Source organism: Lepus europaeus, chromosome X (assembly GCF_033115175.1).
Source record: "Lepus europaeus isolate LE1 chromosome X, mLepTim1.pri, whole genome shotgun sequence".
In the NCBI taxonomy this organism is placed as follows: Eukaryota; Metazoa; Chordata; class Mammalia; order Lagomorpha; family Leporidae; genus Lepus; species Lepus europaeus.
In genome coordinates, this window is record NC_084850.1 from 117,259,059 (window position 1) to 117,279,128 (window position 20,070).

Genomic DNA, 20,070 nt, shown 5'->3' on the forward strand with positions numbered 1-20,070 from the left:
GAGCACAAAATTATTTAAGAGTGGTCTGTGAATTTGATTATATGGAAAGCTTTACAAAAATTAAAAATTAAGTCACATTTGATCATTTTTAGTGTCCTATCTTTATTATAATGAGTTAAAATTTAATTAAACTGACTCTGCTCTAGAGAGTATGAGATGTATGTTCACTTAGGGAGAGAGAGTGGGAGGTTGGTTAATTAATCAAGTTTAAAATAGAACTGAAAGAAACCAGGTTAAATTTATAAGTTCATGTGATTCTGAGTTCTGTTAGTAGTTGAGTTGAGTTGCCTATGTTATGATTGTGAATAACAGAAAGGAAAGCCATGACTACAAGTTCTGAGCCAGAGAGAGAGACTATCATCTTTCAGTAGTAAGATTGGTGAGAGAGAGAGAGAGAGAGAGAGAGAGAGAGAGAGAGAGAGAGAATTAGCATCTTTCATTCCAGTAGTAAGATTGACCAGTGTGACAGGGAGAGCAAAAGAAAGCATATTGCCTTGGTTGGGTGTGGTTACAGGGGGAGCATGAAGAAGATGACAAATAAGGATAATGAGAAATTGAGGGCCCGTTCCATGACGATACCTTGCTGAAAGGTCTAAGTTCTTCTGGAGATGAGGAGGGCAAATCTGTCAGTGCTAAGGTGGAAGAAGCCTTTTAATGAGGTGACCGAAGAGAAAATGGGGGACTGAATGTGGAGTTCAGGAGTAGAAAGTACAGTTAAGAATTTACTTCTTTTCGGTCTGCTGGCTTGGCACTAAATCCCTCTGTGTTGCCTGCCGTCTCGCACTCTCTCACTTCCTGGCTCCTAGTGCCCCTCGTGTCCTTGGTGTAGCTTCTCCCGAGCTTTAACCTGCAGCCTTGAGTCAGGATGAAATAGCAGGTGGCTAGAATGCTTGGCCCTGGGGGCTGAATGTGTTCAGGGCTCTGAAGACTTTGAAGCAATCCTTGTATTTTCAGGTACATTTCTGCCTGGAGAGGCACATGGAGCCACTCATTTCTGATTGTTGGTGGTGTGCTTCTTCTTAGCTCCTCCCACTCCTGGCTCCAAGCTCCTCATCCTTCCTCTCCACGTTAATGTAGCTTGGGATCGTTCTGATCTCCCAACTGATCACTACCAGATCATTCTCTACGCTTTCAAGATCCTGGAGCTCTGATCTGTTCTCATGTCCTGTCCTATTTTTTTTCTTCCTTTCCTTTTGGGTAAATGTCATTTTTAATTCTTGTGCTGTCATCTTAGTCGAGTTTCAGGAATGAGGAGAAACAAGCGAATCTGATCCATCTGTTGTGTGGGTTTAGCTAGAAGTCTTAAGACCCTGTGTCCTTGACTCGATGTGCAGGGCCTCCCCCACCTGCCTGCCAGGCCCTCTCTGGGGCCACACTTCTTCCCTGCTCTCTGGCATCTCAGCAGTGTTGGCCTACTCAGAATTCAAGTGGCCCGCGCTCTTCTCTGCTTCAGAGCTTTATTTGCATGTGCCGACCACCTCTCACTCTTCCGGAGTCCAGACCCCCAGTCATCCTCCATTCAGGCCCTTGCTTGAGCTTTACGTTCTCAGAGAAGCCCGTCCAACCTGTGTTTCCCTCTGTATACAGTCTCAGAGCTTCCTGTGTTTTTCCCTTCGCCCTTTTACCACAGTACACAAGAGTATTTGATTACTATTGATCTTCTTCAGTACTGCAGACTCAAAGAAGGCAGAGACCTATTTTGGTTACCAAAATAGGTGTATTCCGTGTACTTGGCACCGTTCCTGGCACATAGTCCATGCTCTGTAGTAAAGAAGGGATAGATGAAAAGATTGTGGATGTGTGGATATCTTTTAAAAAGCTATAAAGTGGGGCTGACGTGGCGTAGCCGGTAAAGCTGCCACCTGCGTTGTCAGCATCACTTACAGGCACCAGTTCAAGTCCCAGCTGTTCCACTTCTGATCCAGCTCCCGGCTAATGTGGCCTAGGAAAGCAGTAGAAGATGGCGCAAGTCCCTGAGCCCCTGCAGCCACGTAAGAGACTTGGATGTAGCTCTTGACTTTTGGCCTCGACCTGGCACAACCCCAGCCATTGTGGCTATTTGGGGAGCGCACTAGCAGATAGAGGATCACTCTCTCTCTGTAACTGCCTTTCAATTCAATACATAAATCTTTTTTTAAAAGCTATAAAACAGTTTTGTCTAAAAAAATCTTTAAAAGGCATTAATATTTATATATTACCCCTTTTATATATATTTAAATAGATTTATACCATTATATGAATTGGTTATGCTTAATATACATTTAAAAGAATACAAGGGTGCTTCAAAAAGCTCATGGAAAATGAAATTCAAAGAATTTATTTTGTTGCAAAAAAATTTGAAATCCATGCATAATTTTTTTCATAATATGCATTTTCTGTGATCTGTCATGCTAATGATTAAAATAAGACTCTTGGGCCAGAATACTGCATATTGAAAGATATCCATCTATCCATAATCCTTATGGATTATTGTATACGTGTGTGGGTGGTTTTTTTTTTTCCTTTTTTCTTTTCTTTTTTTCCCCTGGGGACAGAATTTTGAGAATTAGATCCTTCCCAATTTGAAGTTGGAGCAAAAGAAATATGCCTGAGCAGTGTCTGTAAAAGTCAGCTGTCCATTTTCTGAGTAAAAATCCAGGCCCCAGGAATGGGCCTTAAGATACACAGGTCCTCAAAAACACTTTATATTGGCCCTTTGTTCCAGAAGCTGCCTTTTACCAGAAAAACTAATTTGAATTTCAACAATTACACTGTTGCTAAGGAGTAGTGAGGTTTTGCTGGGGAAGGCCAAGCAAGAGGAAGGAGCCAGAAGGGCCTTGAACAATCCGCAGCCAGGATTTTGTACTTTTGTTTCACAGTTAAACTTCTCCAAAAAATAAAGAAGTTTTTTTTTTTTTTGGATTATTTCTTTCTCTCTTCCTCAAGTCGAAGTCTCCTACATTTTGTGTCACCACACATACTCTATTGCTTTTCTTCATTTTGGGGAAGACTGTTAGAGAATCACTAGTGGCAAATCAGTAATATCATTTCACATCTGGAAACATAATTTGATAGTAATTATAAATTTGCAGACTAAGCTTTATATAGTCCCTGCAAATATGAATGTGTAATTCCTATTTATTTGTGTGTAGATTTATTTTTCTCTGATTTAAGAAACTCTGTGTTGATTGATGATGATGTTTTAATGAGTTTCGATTTTAAAAGCCCTCAAATATATCTAAAAATTATGGGCCAAGTGTGATTTGTTAATGTCCCTCTTCCGTCAGCCAATTTTTTGAAGATATGTTCCAGAATTTTATCTGTTCTTGAAGAGTCTCCCAGTAATTCTAAACTTCTGAAGCCTAGACTGCATGGCCTAATTTGCTTGCTAGCCAACTTGGTTTAAATTACTCAGTTTATCTAAAACCTCATTAAGGTTTTTAAATTAAGACCCATGGTTCTTGTCTGTTCCAGTGAGTTTGAGCTGGCAAAATAGTAGCGGTCATGTGGAGAGTTCATTAGAATACTCTAGAAAGAGTGAGGCTTGGGAATCAGAGATGTACGAGTACTATTGTGTTTTACAGTCATTTTCCTATAGTAGGAAGGGTGTGAGAAGCTTTGTCTTGTTTGGAAATTTTGGAAAATTATTAAACATATAGTAGTAGTTTAATGTACATTCTACGCCAAACACTTGAGTTTGGAGCTGTACTGAAAATATGTAATTCTTCCCAATTTTACTTTTCACTCATGATCACTTGGGAGATTTGGGTTAGATTTTTCTGGAAAATAGAGTTGGTAGGGAAAACACGGACCACGGCACTGCTGCATCTGTTGGAATAATCTTCAGCTATGCGCCTCTTTGCACTCATTAAGTGTATGAGGTCATTTTCATTCCTTCTACCTAAGAGATAAGCATACTGAAACTTTGGATCTTTCCAGAACATCTCCAGAAGCCACTGGGAAGCTGGACTGAAATATTCCTTAGTTTACATTCTACACCTCAGTTCAGGCCACGATAGCAGCTTGCAGTATTATTAAAAGGCGGAAACCAGCTATGCAAGCGAACTGAAGGGGCTTCCTGTGTTCTCTGTAGAACATCTTCAGAATTTTCCGTGGCTTTTACATGCTGAGGGAGTTTTCACTGCTTTTGCCGGAGCATGTCCAACATGTGTAGCTTTGTGCCTGGAACTTGATCATGCGTCTCTCCTTTCCCATGAATTTGACGCCTTCCATGACTACTTTCCACAGAGCCAAAGGAAAAATTGTAGCAGGAATGTTTACCAGAGTTCAGAGAAGTCCATAGGCAAATGCAGTAAAAAATGGCAATGGTAATGCAGTTTGAGACATCAGACGGTTTGATATTTGCCTAATTTTCTGGATTTCTCTACTTTTACGCTAGAACCAGCTCTGAATAAAATAATGCAAGTTAAGAAGAGGAATGTAGAGTTCAGCATTTTTATCCTTCTGAGGCATGCTTTCTACCAGCTGCCATGGAAACCTGGTGTAACTTGTTTCTTGGACAGTCTCACTCTTGTTGAGTTCCGGCTCGTGAGAGCCAGTGAGCTCGTTCCCGCTTTGATCCGGGTTCTGGAAAGGCGGCTCCCAGAGAAAGTGGAGCCCAGCCTCCCACGGGGCCTGGGAATGGGAGCCTTTTAGCTTTCTTCAAGTGCCTGCATACTTGAGCTCCCCAGTCATCCGAAGCTTCAGGCCAGGACAATGGCACATTGTTTGCAGCTGTATTGCATCTTGAGGTTTCTGTGTGCATCCTACACACTTTCACAAGGCACACTTATCTCTTCCAGCTGTGAGGCAGAGGGAGTGGTGCTGCAGAGCCCTAGCAACACATGTGAACCCAAACAACATAGACAGCGACCTTCTTCGAGTAAGACATTCAGGGCCCCCGAACACTGGTGTGATAGAAATTTGTGTGGATTCTGTAGCCTTATGATGGAAACGGACCATTTGCCCTGCTACTTTCTTCTCCCATTCCTGAATGATGGAGAATGTTGGGATTCTCATGTGCAGAAAGCTGGTGGCAGGAGACCGGTTCTCTGCAGTGGGTGGGGGAGGTATGCCGACAGAGTGTCAGGGAGGATTAACTAGAGGCCAAATGTGTCATAGTTGGAAAGTTTCAAAGGGAGGAAAATTTGAAGTGCTTTACAGAAGCCAAGAACATTGCTAGAGCAAGAACATTCCAGATGCTTGTCTCTGATACGGTCCCACAGTGATCCCCACCCTGAGAGAATCAGATCATCCTTGCTTCTCCCACTGGCATCTCTGGCCCCTGGAATTTGCCAGTTCCTCATAGGAACTGAGTCATTTGGATGGAGCTTCTGACCTCATTTAGACCGTTTGTTCTGAATTCTGAGTAGGACCAGGAAAGTGGGAAAGGACAGTAGATTTGAGGTCATAAGAGAGGAATCTGGGTTTTATGAAAGAAGAAGGGTAGGAGGAAACTAAGCCTACTGTGACTTAAGAGGCAAGTGATAAGGAGGATTAGAAAGGGAAAGAGAAGAAAGGCATTATGCCAGGATTTTCTACACAGATGTTTGGTTAGCGCATAGCTCACGCAATATTTTTGTGTAAGTAAATGAATGAAAGACAATTTGGTGTTGGAGGCTTATCTCTTGAGAACTGCCACAGCTGTTAAGGGAAAACTGATCTGGATTTGTTCAAAAGTGTACTTCTGTGTCTACATTACCTATTTTATAAAGAGCCAAAGGGACTCAATTATGAATGCCTGTGAAGGAACCCTACACTAGCAAACATAGGAAGCATCTCATCGTACTGGTGAGTCGTAATAGAGCAGTCTGGAGGGAAAGACTGCATTTTTGTGGATTACTGCTACAATACAGTGAGTTGGCTGAGACCACCTAAGAAGGTAAAAAGTGATGATTGAAGAAGAGACAACGGAAGAGCTCCAGTACTTGGGGGGGGGGGGGGAGGAGGACAGTCCCTAGAACCCAGATAAATCCAGTTTTACACAAGGTCCAGGGATGAGTTAATTCACTTTGAGAAGGAATCAGTGCATAAAACCTTTCAAGACACTCTAATGTGGTTTTATTAAATTTCCTTCATTGATGTTCATCGTAAACAAGAGATACACAGATACGTCCCAGAGGTGAGTTTTTGGGCTCATTGGCTACAATCATTATTAACTAATCTCTTAAAGGCCCACAAAATGGAATGCAGAAAAATAGAGAAGCAAAAGACAATGCAAGTTTTTAGAGAATTTATAATTGAAGTTTAACAATATGAAACAAGAAACTATTACAGTGGACAGAGAGCGTATTGTGACTAAATGTCCATGTGAATCACCTGAGGATTTCAGTAAAATGTTGATTCTAATTTGTAGATCAGGATAGGGCCTGAGATTCTGCATTTCTAAAAAGCTCCAAAAAGATGCCGATTTTGGCTAACAAGCACCCAGATAGCTCCCCTTTGGTAGGTGTTGGTAGCCACCTATAGTTCCTATGTAGGTGAGGGCTACCAGGTTATAATGAAATAAGTCTCCCAACAAGCTGTGCCACATACAAACATTTATTAGCCATTTGGAATTCAGGCAACCAAGAATTCAATACAACATTCCTGAACATTATGGAATCCAGCCTAGGGCACCATTTCTAAAGATGGAGGGCCTGTTAGATTCTTCTTAAATCCTGTTGATGTAATGGTGGGGATATTTCTAAACCTTTTCCAACAGTCCTCCTGTTTTGCAAACCGCTAATACCACCGACACAAACCCGACTTACACTCGTTAGGATAATTAATGAAACCCCTGGTGTAATAGGCGCTAAATATAGCTGAAGCACTTAGCGTGGTGGCCTCTGGGGTGAGCTTTTTTGATTAATTGCTAGCCAACCACCCCTGGAGTGTGCATTCCTGATCAAGGCAACTGACCGCCTCTACAGTGTGGCTTAAGCTAACACACATACATCATATTGTACTGTCCACGTGAGGGTTTCTTTAAACTCTTAAAATTTACTTAATTAAAGCATAACTTAATATAAAATTCTTCCATTTTTTAAAAAAAGATTTTGTTTATGTATTTGAAACGCAAAGTGGTACATAAAGAGAGAGAGTCAGAGACACAAGCAGATCCTCTTTCTACTGGCTTACTCCTCAAATGATCACAGCAGCCAGATATGGGCTAGGCTGAAGCCAGGAGCCAGGAATTCCTATGTGGGTGGCCGGGGTCCAAGCCGCTGGGCCATCATGGACTGCCTCCCTGCAGCACTAGCAAGAAGCTGGACTGGAAGCATAGGTGCTGAGGCTCAAACCGGGTGCTCCAGTATGGGATGCGGGCACCCCAAGTGGCAGTTGAATCTACTGCACCACAGCACTAGCCCACGTCTTGAATTTTCACGTACACTCATGAAAATTACCATACCAACATGCCAGTCAAGATATAAAACATTTTAGTCACCTAGAAAATACCCTTGTTTGCCTTTGAGGTCAGTTACCCCAGCTCTACCCTAAGCTACCATCTGTCATTAAAGGTGAATTTTGCTGTTTTGGAATTTCATATAAATGAAACCAAGTATTATATACTGTTTTGTGCCTGACTTCTTTTACCCAGTTTAATGTTTTTTTGTTTTTTTGTTTTGTTTTGTTTTTGGTACACATTATAAGAAATTAGTTCCTTTTCTTGCAGAGTAGTGGTCTATCCTAGTGCTTGCTTATCCATTAGTCTATTGGTTTGTTTCCAGTTTTTTTGCTATTATGAATGAATCTACTGTGGACATTCATATCCATGTATTTTTGTGGGCATATTTTTATTTCTTTTTGGTAAATACCTAGGAATTGAATATTTGGATCATAAGATAGATATGTTTAATTTCATAAGAAACTTCTGAACTGGTTTTCCAAATTTACTGTTTTACAATCTCACCAACAGTAAGAGTGTGTGAATTCTATTTGCTCCATGTCTTCACCAGCATTTGGTATTGCCTGATGTTTTTCTTTTTTTCACTCTGCTGCTAGTTTAAGTTACAGAGATTGCTTTCTTCTTTCTAATGTAAATGCAGGCTTTTGTGTTTAGTCTCTGCAAAGGCTATAAAGCTAATATTGTTGACCCAAGTGACTTGGATATGGATTAAATTATTGCCCTTTCCTAAACCCTTATTAGAATTGGTTTTGTGAGTGACATTTGATTATGGCAGTTAGTCATGTTTGCCAGTATGCTTTTTCTTTCTTTCATTTATTCATTCCGTCTGTCAGTCAGTACCCTAGTTGAATTAGACCAATTTTTTCAGAGAGCAGTTGTATATTGAATTGCTGGGAAATATGGACAGAAGTAGGCGACAGGGTTCTTGTCTTCAAGGAGTTTTTTGGAGCTGGGTTCCTGAAACATAGGTACACAAAAACTCCAGAAAAGAAATGTGGCCCAGTGTATATCAAGGCTTATGTATTGTGTAGACTTGAATAAGGGCGTCATCTAAATACAGTTTCCTGCTATGTAGCTGGATAGACAGAGGACTGTAGAAACTGCAGTAGCATAAATTGTTCAGTTGTTATTCCATGCTGAATATTAGAATGATTGCACCTGGGAATTTAAAGCCAGTTGTTGGTCAAAGAGCACAAAATTACAGTTAATAGGAATAAGCTGAAGATCTATTCTGTGGCATAGAGACTATAGCTAAAATGATATATTGCATTGAAAAATACCAAGAAAGAGAATGTTAAGTGTTCTCAGCACAAAAATTGTAAGTATGAAGTAATGTACATGTTAATTAGCGAGATTTCATCGTTCCACAATGCATATATGAATGTCAAAGTATGTACCTGATAAATACCTAAAACTTTGTCAATTTAAAAAAAAGTTTTAAAAATGTATATTTTAATCCAAATTATACTTTAACATATATTTCATAATATACAGACATACACATATGTTGGACAAAAAAAAAACAAAGCTGTTAACACTGCATATCTTTGGGTTGTAGGGTTATGGATGATTTGTGTACTCAGTTTTATATTTTCCTGTAATGGCTCAGTTTTTCACAGTGAGCATGTCTAAGTTTTTGGAACCAGAAAACATGTTATAGTGCCACTGGACCGTCTGCTCAGATATTGCAATTATTTCAGTAATGTATTCCTTGTTCTCTTGAATCTGATACAGTAGAGATTTACTACAGTAGATCCAGACTACAGTCGAGAAAAAACGAAAATGCCTGTCCTCCTTTTCCCCATTGGGAACAAGGACTACAGGAATGTGCTGCAGGCTGTGCCACTCACGGGACTTAGCTGTCCTGATTGTCAAAGGGCGAAGGAAGTTTGTGTTTTTCCCCACATCAACAGAGCTTCACCTCCCAAATCCTGGAGCATAGACACAAGATTTTGTGCTAGCCTATTTTGGTCGTGGTTGTAGTTGTTGGCAAATCATTAGGGGTTTTTGCCTGTGCTTTCTGATGAAATAACAAATGGTCTTTGTTCCCCTCTTTGTCTTCAGCTGACCTGAATAATGTCAGGTTCTCCGCGTATAGAACTGCCATGAAGCTCCGCAGGCTGCAGAAGGCCCTTTGCTGTGAGTATCCGTCTGGACGTCTGCATAGTCTTGCTTAAAAAACTGGGGGAGGGCATTTTCCCTCGGAGAGGGGAGAAATCACTGTTGGAAGTCCTATTGTACTAACCGTTTCATTCTTTTAAAGTATCTTTGGCTTAGTGTTTACCCAAACTGTGTTGTTAGATTGTTTGCAATCATTCCTGTCCGTGTTCCTGAGCGACTGATGTTGAATCGCTAAGACAGGGATGATTTTTGTTATCCAACAAATAGCATCGCTGTCCATAGTTATCTTCATGAAGCTTGCGTCATCTCCCCAAGTTTACCTATTTCTTCATCTTACAAAACGTGTTTAGTATTAGGAGACTGCGACTCTGGAGTGGAATCCAAACCAAAGTTCAGAGATGTGCATGGTTTCTTAGCTTGATGACTAATGTGTGGGCGAATGCTGTGATAAAGGAAAGGTGATTCTACTGCTTTTCTGTGGATTTTTTTGTTAATCATACATCTGTAGGGGAGTCCTGAAAGCATTATAGCTCTATCTTTGCATCAGATTTTCAGTTATCAGCCAAGTGAATGACAGTCGTGCTGTTTTGTGCATGTCTATATTCATTGGTGATACGTCCATGAAATAGGCTAGACAGTTCCAGTCTAATGAGGGCTATCATGGTGTCCATAAAGTCTGGTGACACAGAGAAATGTAAGGTCATCAAGGGTTTCTGCGGTTGGTAAAAAAGTGACATTGCCTTTGTTTTCAGGCTTTATGGGCACTTTGAGGAGAAGTGAAGAGAGAATTTCAGTGTTTAGTTGTGTGACAGCAGAAGAATGAGATACTGTGTGAGCAGCTAGACGTACAGGGTGAGATTGAGAGAAGGTTCGGTTGAAGGGGTATGTCTGTCAGATGAGTCCAGAAGGGTAAGGAGGGCCCAGTCCGGGAAGAATGTTCTAGCCAGAAGGAAGAGCATATGCTGAGGCCTGGAGCCCAGAGAAAGCGTGCCATACTCAGGAGTTGAAAATACTACCCTGTGGTTAAAGCACAGAATTCCAAGAAGGGTTATTGCGAAATGCCAGGATGAGAGAGGCACTCCAGGCGGATTGTGAAAGTCTCTTTAAACGCAAACTCGAGAATTTAGAGGTCACTGGGGGAGCCATTCAAGGAATTTCAGCAAGGGGATGGCATGATCAAAGTTCTGTTTAGAAAGATTATTTTGGCCTTGGGACAGAGCTAAGATTACATTTGGCTGTGGGATTGAGGGGTTGTGTGACAGGAGAGAGACCTATTGCAGTAATGAAAGCCAACGACATGGTGGCTTGACTTAACGCAGTAGGAACAAAGATAGGTGGGGAGAATTTAGAAATATTTAGGAGGTGGATTTGCTAGGCCTTTGTCATTTATGTGGTGTGTTGCATGAGGGAGAGTCAAGGAAGACACTTAGGTGCTTGGCTTGGGCTACCTGGTGGGTGGTGGGCTTGTCTCATGCAGTTGGACGTGAAGCTGTGTTGCTCACGAGGAATACAGGAATAGCATTTAGGAATCACCGATGTGTAAATACTACTTGTAACCTGTAGAGGGGGAGATGGCTTGGGGAAAGTGTAGAGTAAGAAAAGTTTTTTTTTTTTTTTTAGAGATTTATTTTATTTATTTGAAAGAGTTACAGAGAGAGGTAGAGAGACAGAGACAGAGAGAGAGGTCTTCCATCCACTGGTTCATTCCCCAAATGGCCACAACAGCCAGAGCTGAACTGATCCAAAGCCAGGAGCTTCTTCCGGGTCTCCCACACAGGTGCAGGGACCCAAGGACTTGGACCATCTTCTGCTGCTTTCCCAAGTGCATTAGCAGGGAGCTGGATCGGAAGTGGAGAAGCCGGGACTTGAGCTGGCGCCTATGTGGGATGCTGGCATTGCAAGGCCAGGCCTTTAACCCACTGCGCCACAGCGCCAGCCCTGCAAAGAGTTATTTAAGACAGCGATGAGCAACCCATAAAGGAGACTGCGAGGGAATGGCCAGCAGGAAGCAGGAAAATCACGAGGTTATCGTGCTGTGTATTGCATAGGAAGAAGGGACCTATGCTCAGGGTCAGATGTTGCTGGGGTATCAGGATGGACGTGAAAAAAGTGCTCATTGGATTTAGCAACAAGGAGGTCCTTAGTAACTTTGGGGAGATTTTAGAGGCACAATGGAGGTATTCTTGGAAGTGAATCACAAGTGAGGATTGTAGACATGGTTGGTATGAAGGGTCTTGGGCTTAGTTGTGACGAGAAGGAAGGGTGGTTGCTAGCTGCAGGGAGCTAAGGAGTTAATGAGACACTTGAGTATATGAGGAAGCTTCAGAAAGTTCATGGGCAAATGGTATTAAAATGGGAATTTTCAGTCAACTTTTGGAATCCCCTTTGTATTCATATGGATATGAAAAGAAGGCAGGGTAAGACTAAAATTGTTGGCTTAAGAGGAGATGATAAAAAACGAGTTCTCGGGGGTATGGGCAGGTGCTCCAGGATCCAGGAAAGGGAGGAGATTCCGCTCTTCCACTGTAGTGAGTGGGGCAGAGGGAACGCTCCAGGGAGGCCCAGGTAACTAAGAAACCTGGGAACAGGAAAGTGAGGGCTGCCCACCTGAAATGCTTCTGGTTTCTGTGTGAGGTTGAAGGTGAATCGCACTGATGCTGTTCACAGCCAAGGGTGAGAAAGTCGGGGTTGGGCTTATGTTTGTGGCGGTCAAGTTGAGAGCCAGCATTCCGGAACCCAGGAGACAGCTGAGGATTGCATGGCAGGAGCGATCTGCGGGAGTGCAGTGTTCATCCGGGCACACGCAGCACTCAGGAGGCGCGTGCTCAGGAGCGCAGGTGGGCAGAGGGACAGCTAGGCAAGAGAAGTGAGGATATGGGCAGAAGAGTGCCTGAAGTGCTGTCTCTAAACTCCACGTTAGGTGGGAGAAGCCATGAATTCCTGTGAAAGCTAGTAATTAGGAAGTAGCAGGATCGAGAGGCTAAATTGGTCAGGGGGGTGGAAGGAAGAGATAGAGAAAGAAGCAGAGACCAAGAAGTTGTGGTTGGAGAAAAGCAGAGCTGAGTAGTACTTCTTCTTTCTTTTTTTTTTTTTTTAAGATTTATTTATTTGAACAGCAGAGTTACAGAGAGGCACAGGCAGAGGCAGAGGCAGAGGCAGAGAGAGAGAGAGAGAGAGAGAGATCTTCCATCCACTGGTTCACCCCCCAGATGGCCACAATGGTCAGAGCTGTGCCATTCCAAACCCAGGAGCCAGGAGTTTCTTCCAGGACTCCCACTTGGGTACAGGGGTCCAAGAACTTAGGCCATCTTCTACTGCTATCCCAGGCTGTAACAGAGAGCTGGATTGGAAGTGGAGCAGCCAGGACTCGAACAGGCACCCATATGGGATGCCGGCACTGCAGGCAGCAGCTTTACCCGCTACGCTACTGCACCAGCCCGTGAACTTTATTTCAAAGGTGGAACAGTTCTGGGTGATTAGGTCTAGGAAAAGACCATTTGGGCAGATGGCAGAGGTGGAGTAGACATGCATTTCTATGTAGATGAAAAAGGAAGGGAAGGAAGGCGTTTAGCTTCACAGTTAGGACACTGGTCAAGACATCTGTGTTGCGCATTACAGTTTGCGTCCCTGCTCCTGCTCCCTGCTAAGGAATGCTGTGGGAAGCAGTGGTGATTACTCAAGTAGTTGGCTCCCTGCCACCTACGTGGCTTCAGCCTCGCCCAGCTCCAGCCATTGCAGGCATCTGGGGAATGAATAAGTGGATGGGAGATCTCTCTGTGTACTTTTCTCTCAAATAAATAATTTTGTAAATAAGAAATTAAGGAACTGAGAGGCTAGAATGATGCATGAGTCACCCATGTTAGTGTTGAAATGATGCAGAATTGGGACTAGATCTGGGGAAGACATAAGAGCTGTGAACCCTGGCTGTCAAATCTTCAGGATTGGAAGGGTTTAACCGAGGAGTGCTGCACAGGCTAGCAATAAAATCTTTATTTATTTATTTTTTGACAAGCAGAGTTAGACAGTGAGAGATAGACAGAGAGAAAGGTCTTCCTTCCATTGGTTCATCCCCCAAATGGCCACCACGGCCACGGCTGGTGCGCCACGCCGATCCGAAGCCAGGATTCCTCTTGGTCTTCCCTGTGGGTGCAGGGCCCAAGCACCCAGGCCATCCTCCACTGCCTTCCCAGGCCACAGCAGAGAGCTGGACTGCAGGAGGAGCAACCAGGACAGAATTCGGCACCCCAACCGGGACTAGAACCCGGAGTGCCGGCGCCACAGGTGGAGGATTAGCCTAGTGAGCCACGGCGCTGGCCTTTTTTTTTTTTTAAAGAAAGGTGTATTTTATCTGTTTGAAAGGCAGAGCTACAGAGAGAGGAAAGACAGAGATTTTTCATCCACTGCTTCACTCCCCAAATGGCCACAATGACTGGGTCTGCGCCAGGCCATCCTCTGCTTCTTTCCCAGGGACATTAGCAGGGAGCTGGATTGGAAGTGGAGCAGCAAGGAGTCGAACTAGGGCCCATATGGGATACCGGCACAGCAGGTGGTCCTTTTACCATATGCCACCACACTGGCCCCAACAAGATCCTTAAGGAGTTGCTGGTGTGTGGTTCTTAGATGGAAATGGAGAAGAAATATTCTCAAAGTGGAAATTATTTGAAAGAAAAGAATAGGTCTTTCCTCTTCATCTTGGTATCACCAACATGTAGCCCATAAACAGAATGTTTAGCCCAGTTTTTCATGGAATGAATGCATGAATGAAAATAAACCAAAGTGGGGCCAGCTCTGTGGTGCAGTGGGTTAAAAGCCCTGGCCTGAAGCACTAGCATCCCATATGGGCGCCGGTTCGAGTCCCGGCTGCTCCTCTTCCGATCCAGCTCTCTGCTATGGCCTGGGATAGCAGTAGAAGATGGCCCAAGTCCTTGGGCCCCTGCACCTGCATGGGAGACCTGGAAGAAGCTCCTGGCTCCTAGCTTGGGATCGGCACAGCTCCAGCCGTTGTGGCCATCTGGGGCGTGAACCAGCAGATGGAAGACCTTTCTCTCTGTCTCTACCTCTCTCTATAACTCTGTCTTTCAAATAAATAAAATAAATCTTAAAGAAAAAAAGAAAAGAAACCAAAGCTTCCATTTCCTTAAAGCTTACCATCCAAAGTTATTCTTGAACTGCATAGCTGCCAAGTTTAAGTAGTTTTTTTTTTTTTGACAGGCAGAGTGGATAGTGAGAGAGAGAGACAGAGGGAAAGGTCTTCCTTTTTTGCCGTTGGTTCACCCTCCAATGGCCGCTGCGGCCGGCGCATCTCGCCAATCCGAAGCCAGGAGCCAGGTGCTTCTCCTGGTCTCCCATACGGGTGCAGGGCCCACGCACTTGGGCCATCCTCCACTGCACTCCCTGGCCATAGCAGAGAGCTGGCCTGGAAGAGGGGCAACTGGGATAGAATCTGGCGCCCCGACCGGGACTAGAACCCGGTGTGCCGGCGCCGCAAGGCGGAGGATTAGCCTGTTAAGCCACGGCATCGGCCATAAGTAGTTTTAAAAGGCTCCAAAAGCCTAGGATTTCCGTAGGGCCCTGTTAATGTACCATAGCTGAGACAAAGCAGTTTGGGGGTAAGACAGAGTCAAGTGTTTGGAGGGAGAAAATTGTCTGCCTCTGTTTCTTCTCCTGCCCCTGCCCCATGCAAGAGTGATGCTTGCCTTTGATGAAAGGATGATTATGAATTGCTTATGATAATTGGTTATAGAATATTCCTGTTAGATCCTAAGCCCAGAAGTAGCTTATATGGAACATCTTATGATGACTCCTTCCACATAGCGTTCCTTTTGTCCCTCAGTTTAGGCATTATCCAGTTTCCTGCTTAATAAAATAATTCTACGTAGTTTTTTTTTTTTAATCATTGCAGTTTATGTTAAAATTTCTGGTAAACATCAGGGAAATGGGAAAATTTGATACTAAAAAAAGTTGGCTATTTAAGGTGATAACTTCAGTGTATTTATTTCTTTCAAATTTTACTTTTAAACAGATTTGAAATTCTCAGCATTTCCCCTCTGAGTATGACTTTTCTCATATTTGAAAAAAACTTCAAGTAGAGCAAAATTAGGGTGTTTTTATCTACATTAAGTCCTGACTTCCCCAGAATGCTAGAAGGCTGCCATGTGTAGTAAGGATATAGAGTGAAGAGTTTGCAGTGCTTTTATTATTGCAAGCGTGTCATCACATGGCTTAACTTTTCAACAGATGATTTAAGAATTTCCTCTTAATTTTGTGTGTGCTTAGGTTTATCTTCCAGCCTTTTGTCCTTTCTATGCCTGCAAAGCCATGATAAAGAGCTATTGTCTGTAGGACAGGCAAATAAAACTTGTCCTGGCTAGCTTTTCCTGCCAAAGGCTGCCTCTACTAACTTTTGTAAAAAATTATAGTTCTGCTTTTTAAAAAATATTTATTTATTTATTTGAAAGGAAGAGTTACAGAGAGAGTGAGTGGGAGAGACAGAGAGTGAGAGTGAGAGTGAGAGTGAGAAAGAACTTCTATCCTCAGGTTCTCTCCCCAAATGGCCACAAGTGCCAGGGCTGGGCCAGGCTGGAGCCAGGAGCTTCTTTCAGGTCTCCCACGTGGGCAGCAAGGGCCTAAGCACTCCAGCTTAGGCAGCTAATGGCCTGCTGCTTTCCCCGGCCATTAGCTGGGAGCTGGATCAGAAGTGGAGCAGCTGGGACTGGAACCGGCGCTCTTATACAATGTGATATTACAGGCGGTGTCTTAACCTGCTATGCTATAACCCCAGCCATATTACTAACAGGTCAGTGAAAATTCATGATGTTATCTCAGTCATTTTCTGATGTCAGTGAAGAGTTTGAATTACAGATGCCTTAGAAATTGTGCATGGCCACCTCTGTTAAGCATTTGATCTAATTTTTTTCACTTCCCTATCAAAGTTTGAATATTACACAAAAAGGAGTAATGCCATTTTATCCGCTATCGAGAATATGCTATTTAAGTTGAGAGCATCCCCGTCGGCCTTTAGTGCCCCCAGTTTGTAATCAGTTTAATGTTGCATGACGCCATACTGCCTTTCAGCATGAATGAAAATTAAAATCGATAGAAGCAGAGACAAAGAGAAAAACTTGATGAAAAGAAGTTATAAGCTGTTTCAATTCGATTGATACCCCATTGAAAATTATGAAGAAGATAATCTTAGCTTTTTCTTTCTCCTTCTGTAACTCTGATGTCACTCCTAGGTATGTGGCTTCTAAAACTAAAGGTATAGCTGACTTCTAAGAGGAGGAGTAAAAATGCACTTAACAGAGCCAATGCATTTAGTTGAAGGAGGGGGTTGGAGAGAGCCCAAACCATAGGGCTAAATGTCTAGCAGTTGATTGATAAGTCTGAAGTAGAGAACCGTTTGCCTCAGTTCACCAATGAAATCACACATTACGGAGTTGTGGTACAGCCTAGAGTTGTCTGGATAAAGTTACGGCTTCCAGCCTCCCCTTCTTCGCGACAAACCAGGTGAAAAATGTGCTCCTGTCTCCATAAACGCACCTCCCCCTTTGATGGTGCACTGAGGGTGCCATTAGATAGGGTTCAGTTGCTAAAGAAGGTCACAGGACCACAATAACACGGCTTAGAAACACGACCTGGTACCAGAGAAACGTTACAATACGACAGCAACATTCAAGGTAGCCTGTGGACTCACAGGCACAGGCTACACCAAGTCCCAAGAGGACAGTATCAGGGAATGTCAAAAAGTTTGGAGAATTGGAATTCAAAAATATGCTTATTTTAGTGCACAAACATTTTAGAAGCCACATGTAATTTCTTCATAATATTCATTTTCCATGAACTTTTGGAAGACTCCTTATCTAATAATAACTTTGTTCCTACCCTACAGAAATCCACTGTCTCCATGTAGTATGTATTATTTAGCACAAAGGTGAAAGGTCATTTCTGTTATTTCAGAATTAAAATCATATTGAGGACATAGCCACATTGCTCAGTTTACATGATTTGACAGCTATATCAGCCCTCCAACCAGGGGTCCCATGACCAGACCTGTCTATCCCCAGGGGAAATAATGCACTCCAGTGTAAAATTTCTCCAACTCCCCATTAGCTGCACACTAGGGAAAGAGTGATTAGCCCTCAGTCACAATGGAGAAGCTGTTAAAGAGCACCGTACAGATTGCACTCTCCAGTCAACCGTTCTAGGCAGCCTGCCATCCGTGTCCTGCCTCCCGAAACTGATTGCCCTCAGAGTGCTCTTCCTGCACCAGGAGATCTCTTCCATCCATTTTCTTCTCTCCTTCAAGGCACATCCTACCTGGCCAGGTATTCCTAGCCCAGCTCTTAATTCTGCAACTTCCTTTTATTTCAAGCGCTCTCTGATCCACCAAACATGTTGTTACCATTGAAGACTGATATCTTTAAATGTCACGAGAACATAAATTTGAGACACAAAAATGTCTTCCAGGTTGTATGAATAGTAATCACTCCTAAAGAGACTTTGGTTTGGGGGTGGTACAGGAATTTCTTTAAGTATCCACATCAAATTTCTAGCCCACCAAATTAAATTTAATTATTTCTCAGTGATCCAAGTGTCTCAATCAACCATCCACCCACTTTTGTCTTTTCACACACAATAATGGTGGCAAATAGCATTTTTTACATGGAATGTGACAACAGATGAGACATATATCATATAAACCTTCTACAACATACCCAGTAATTTTCCTAAAGTTTCATGATCACAATTAATGGCCAGGCAATTGTTTATGTGGACACTTCAAAAAGTTTTTGGAAAAGGAAGTTTAAAAAATTGAAATGTTATGAGGGGAGTCTTAAAAAGTCCATTGTGAAAAAACTATGCATGGATTTCAAAGCTTTTTGCACTATGACAGACTTTTAATTTCATTTTCCATGCACTTCTAAAAAATTTTTTTAATTTGTTTGAAAGGCACAGTTTAGAAAGATGGAGAGAGGGAGAGACATGGAGATTTTACGTCTGCTGGTTCATTCCCCAAATGGCTGGGAGCCAGGAGCTTTGTCCAGGTCTCCCATGTGGGTACAGGGGCCCAAGCACTTGGTCCATCTTCCACTGCTTTACCAGGTACATCAGCAGGAAGCCAGATCAGAAGTGGAGCAGCTGTGATAGAACTGGTGCCAATATGGGATGCACCACAGAGCGAGCCCCTCCATGAACTTGATGAAGTACCCTCATATTCAGATTGCTATAAATCATTGTTCTCTGGATTTAACTGGGTAAATATTCCCATGGGGAACTTTCCGATACAGATGTTTTTATTGAGATGTATCCTGTGAAACAAGAACCAAACGTCACATTGATATTGCTCCATGGAGTTATGGTCACAATCACAACGCTCAGATTTTCATCCAGTGTGTTCCAGGTTGACCCATTGTCTCCCTTACTTCTTGCCTCTTCCTTTTTAAAGGAGGAAGAAGTTTCAGTAGGGTCCTCCACCCCAAGAAGTGTCTAAGTCAAATCTAAGTGAGCATATCATTACTTAATTTCAAGCCTCTTCATAGGCACCAACATTATGTTAAGATTTTTTTTTTCCATTAAAAAACCCATTTGGTGGCTTCCTTTCCTTCATCAACAATCCATCAACAATCTCATCTTTCTTCCTTTTCCATAAGTTTAATTGATTGAAACTCCTCCCTCACATGAAGTATGTCCATTGGATTCAGCAACTGGGCTAGTGCATATGTAGCTGGGAGCAAGATAAACCATGCCAGGGCTTTCCCTCTTGGTCTGTCCCCAGTGGTAAGAGATCACATGGGATCAGTACAGAGAAATGAGGCTGTTCTGTCTGCCAGACAAAAAAGCTTTCTGTGATAAGCCCCTATTAGGCAAGGTACAAGGAAAGAGGAATCCACTCCGCTGGTTCTTGTGGGATTCTTGCACTTAAATTCCAGCTAATAGCCATGGTATCTTGTGTTGGAATGTTATCAGCCATTGCAACTATTAGGGCTGGCATTGAGAAAGAAAAAGAAAATGGTGGTGAAGGAGAGAACACCTGTAAATATTCCTCCCCCGCCCCCCCACCCCGAGTTATCCTAAGGGCAGTTGGTCTTACAGGTGTAGCCCATTTGTGCAAGGTGATAGTTGCTTGGATTCCTTTAGTTGGAACTCCACCTGCAGGAAAGCAAGGTGTGACTCAACGGTAAGAGACTGAACTTTAGCTTTTGCGGACACAATGCAGGAATTGAATTTTTAGCAGCTATGGCATTGATTTGCAGTTCCCTTCGAATCCATTTTGTCAGCTCCTTAGGTTCAGGCTATCATTTCCAGATTCCACTGGAAACTTGAATTATTATAAGTAATCAATTTCAAAGCCTGTGTGTGCTACTTCAAACCAAGGGTAGCTTGATGATTAGCATCAATGCATCATTTTCCTCTTTCATTAGAATTATCTTTTGTCTTAGTATGTTCACTGAGAAATGACTTATTTTTAGCTGAGAATAAGTTGGGCATCTTCTAAGTAATCTCAGTTCTGCTTCTAACTACACAGACAGTGGCGGTTACAAAAGTTTCAGTTGCTAAAAAGGATCCACAGGATCCAAATGACA

General features: G+C 42.8%; 1 protein-coding gene across 13 annotated transcripts in view; it reads left to right on the forward strand.

Moving 5' to 3' along the window:
- DMD (dystrophin) overlaps positions 1 to 20,070 on the forward strand; it is a 2,142,101-nt gene that overhangs the window by 2,025,568 nt on the left and 96,463 nt on the right. For all 13 annotated transcript variants that reach the window (XM_062183372.1, XM_062183374.1, XM_062183379.1 and 10 more), the window contains one exon: positions 9,431 to 9,505. In XM_062183372.1, coding sequence (XP_062039356.1) covers positions 9,431 to 9,505 — 75 coding nt within the window. The remainder of the gene's footprint in view (positions 1 to 9,430; positions 9,506 to 20,070) is intronic.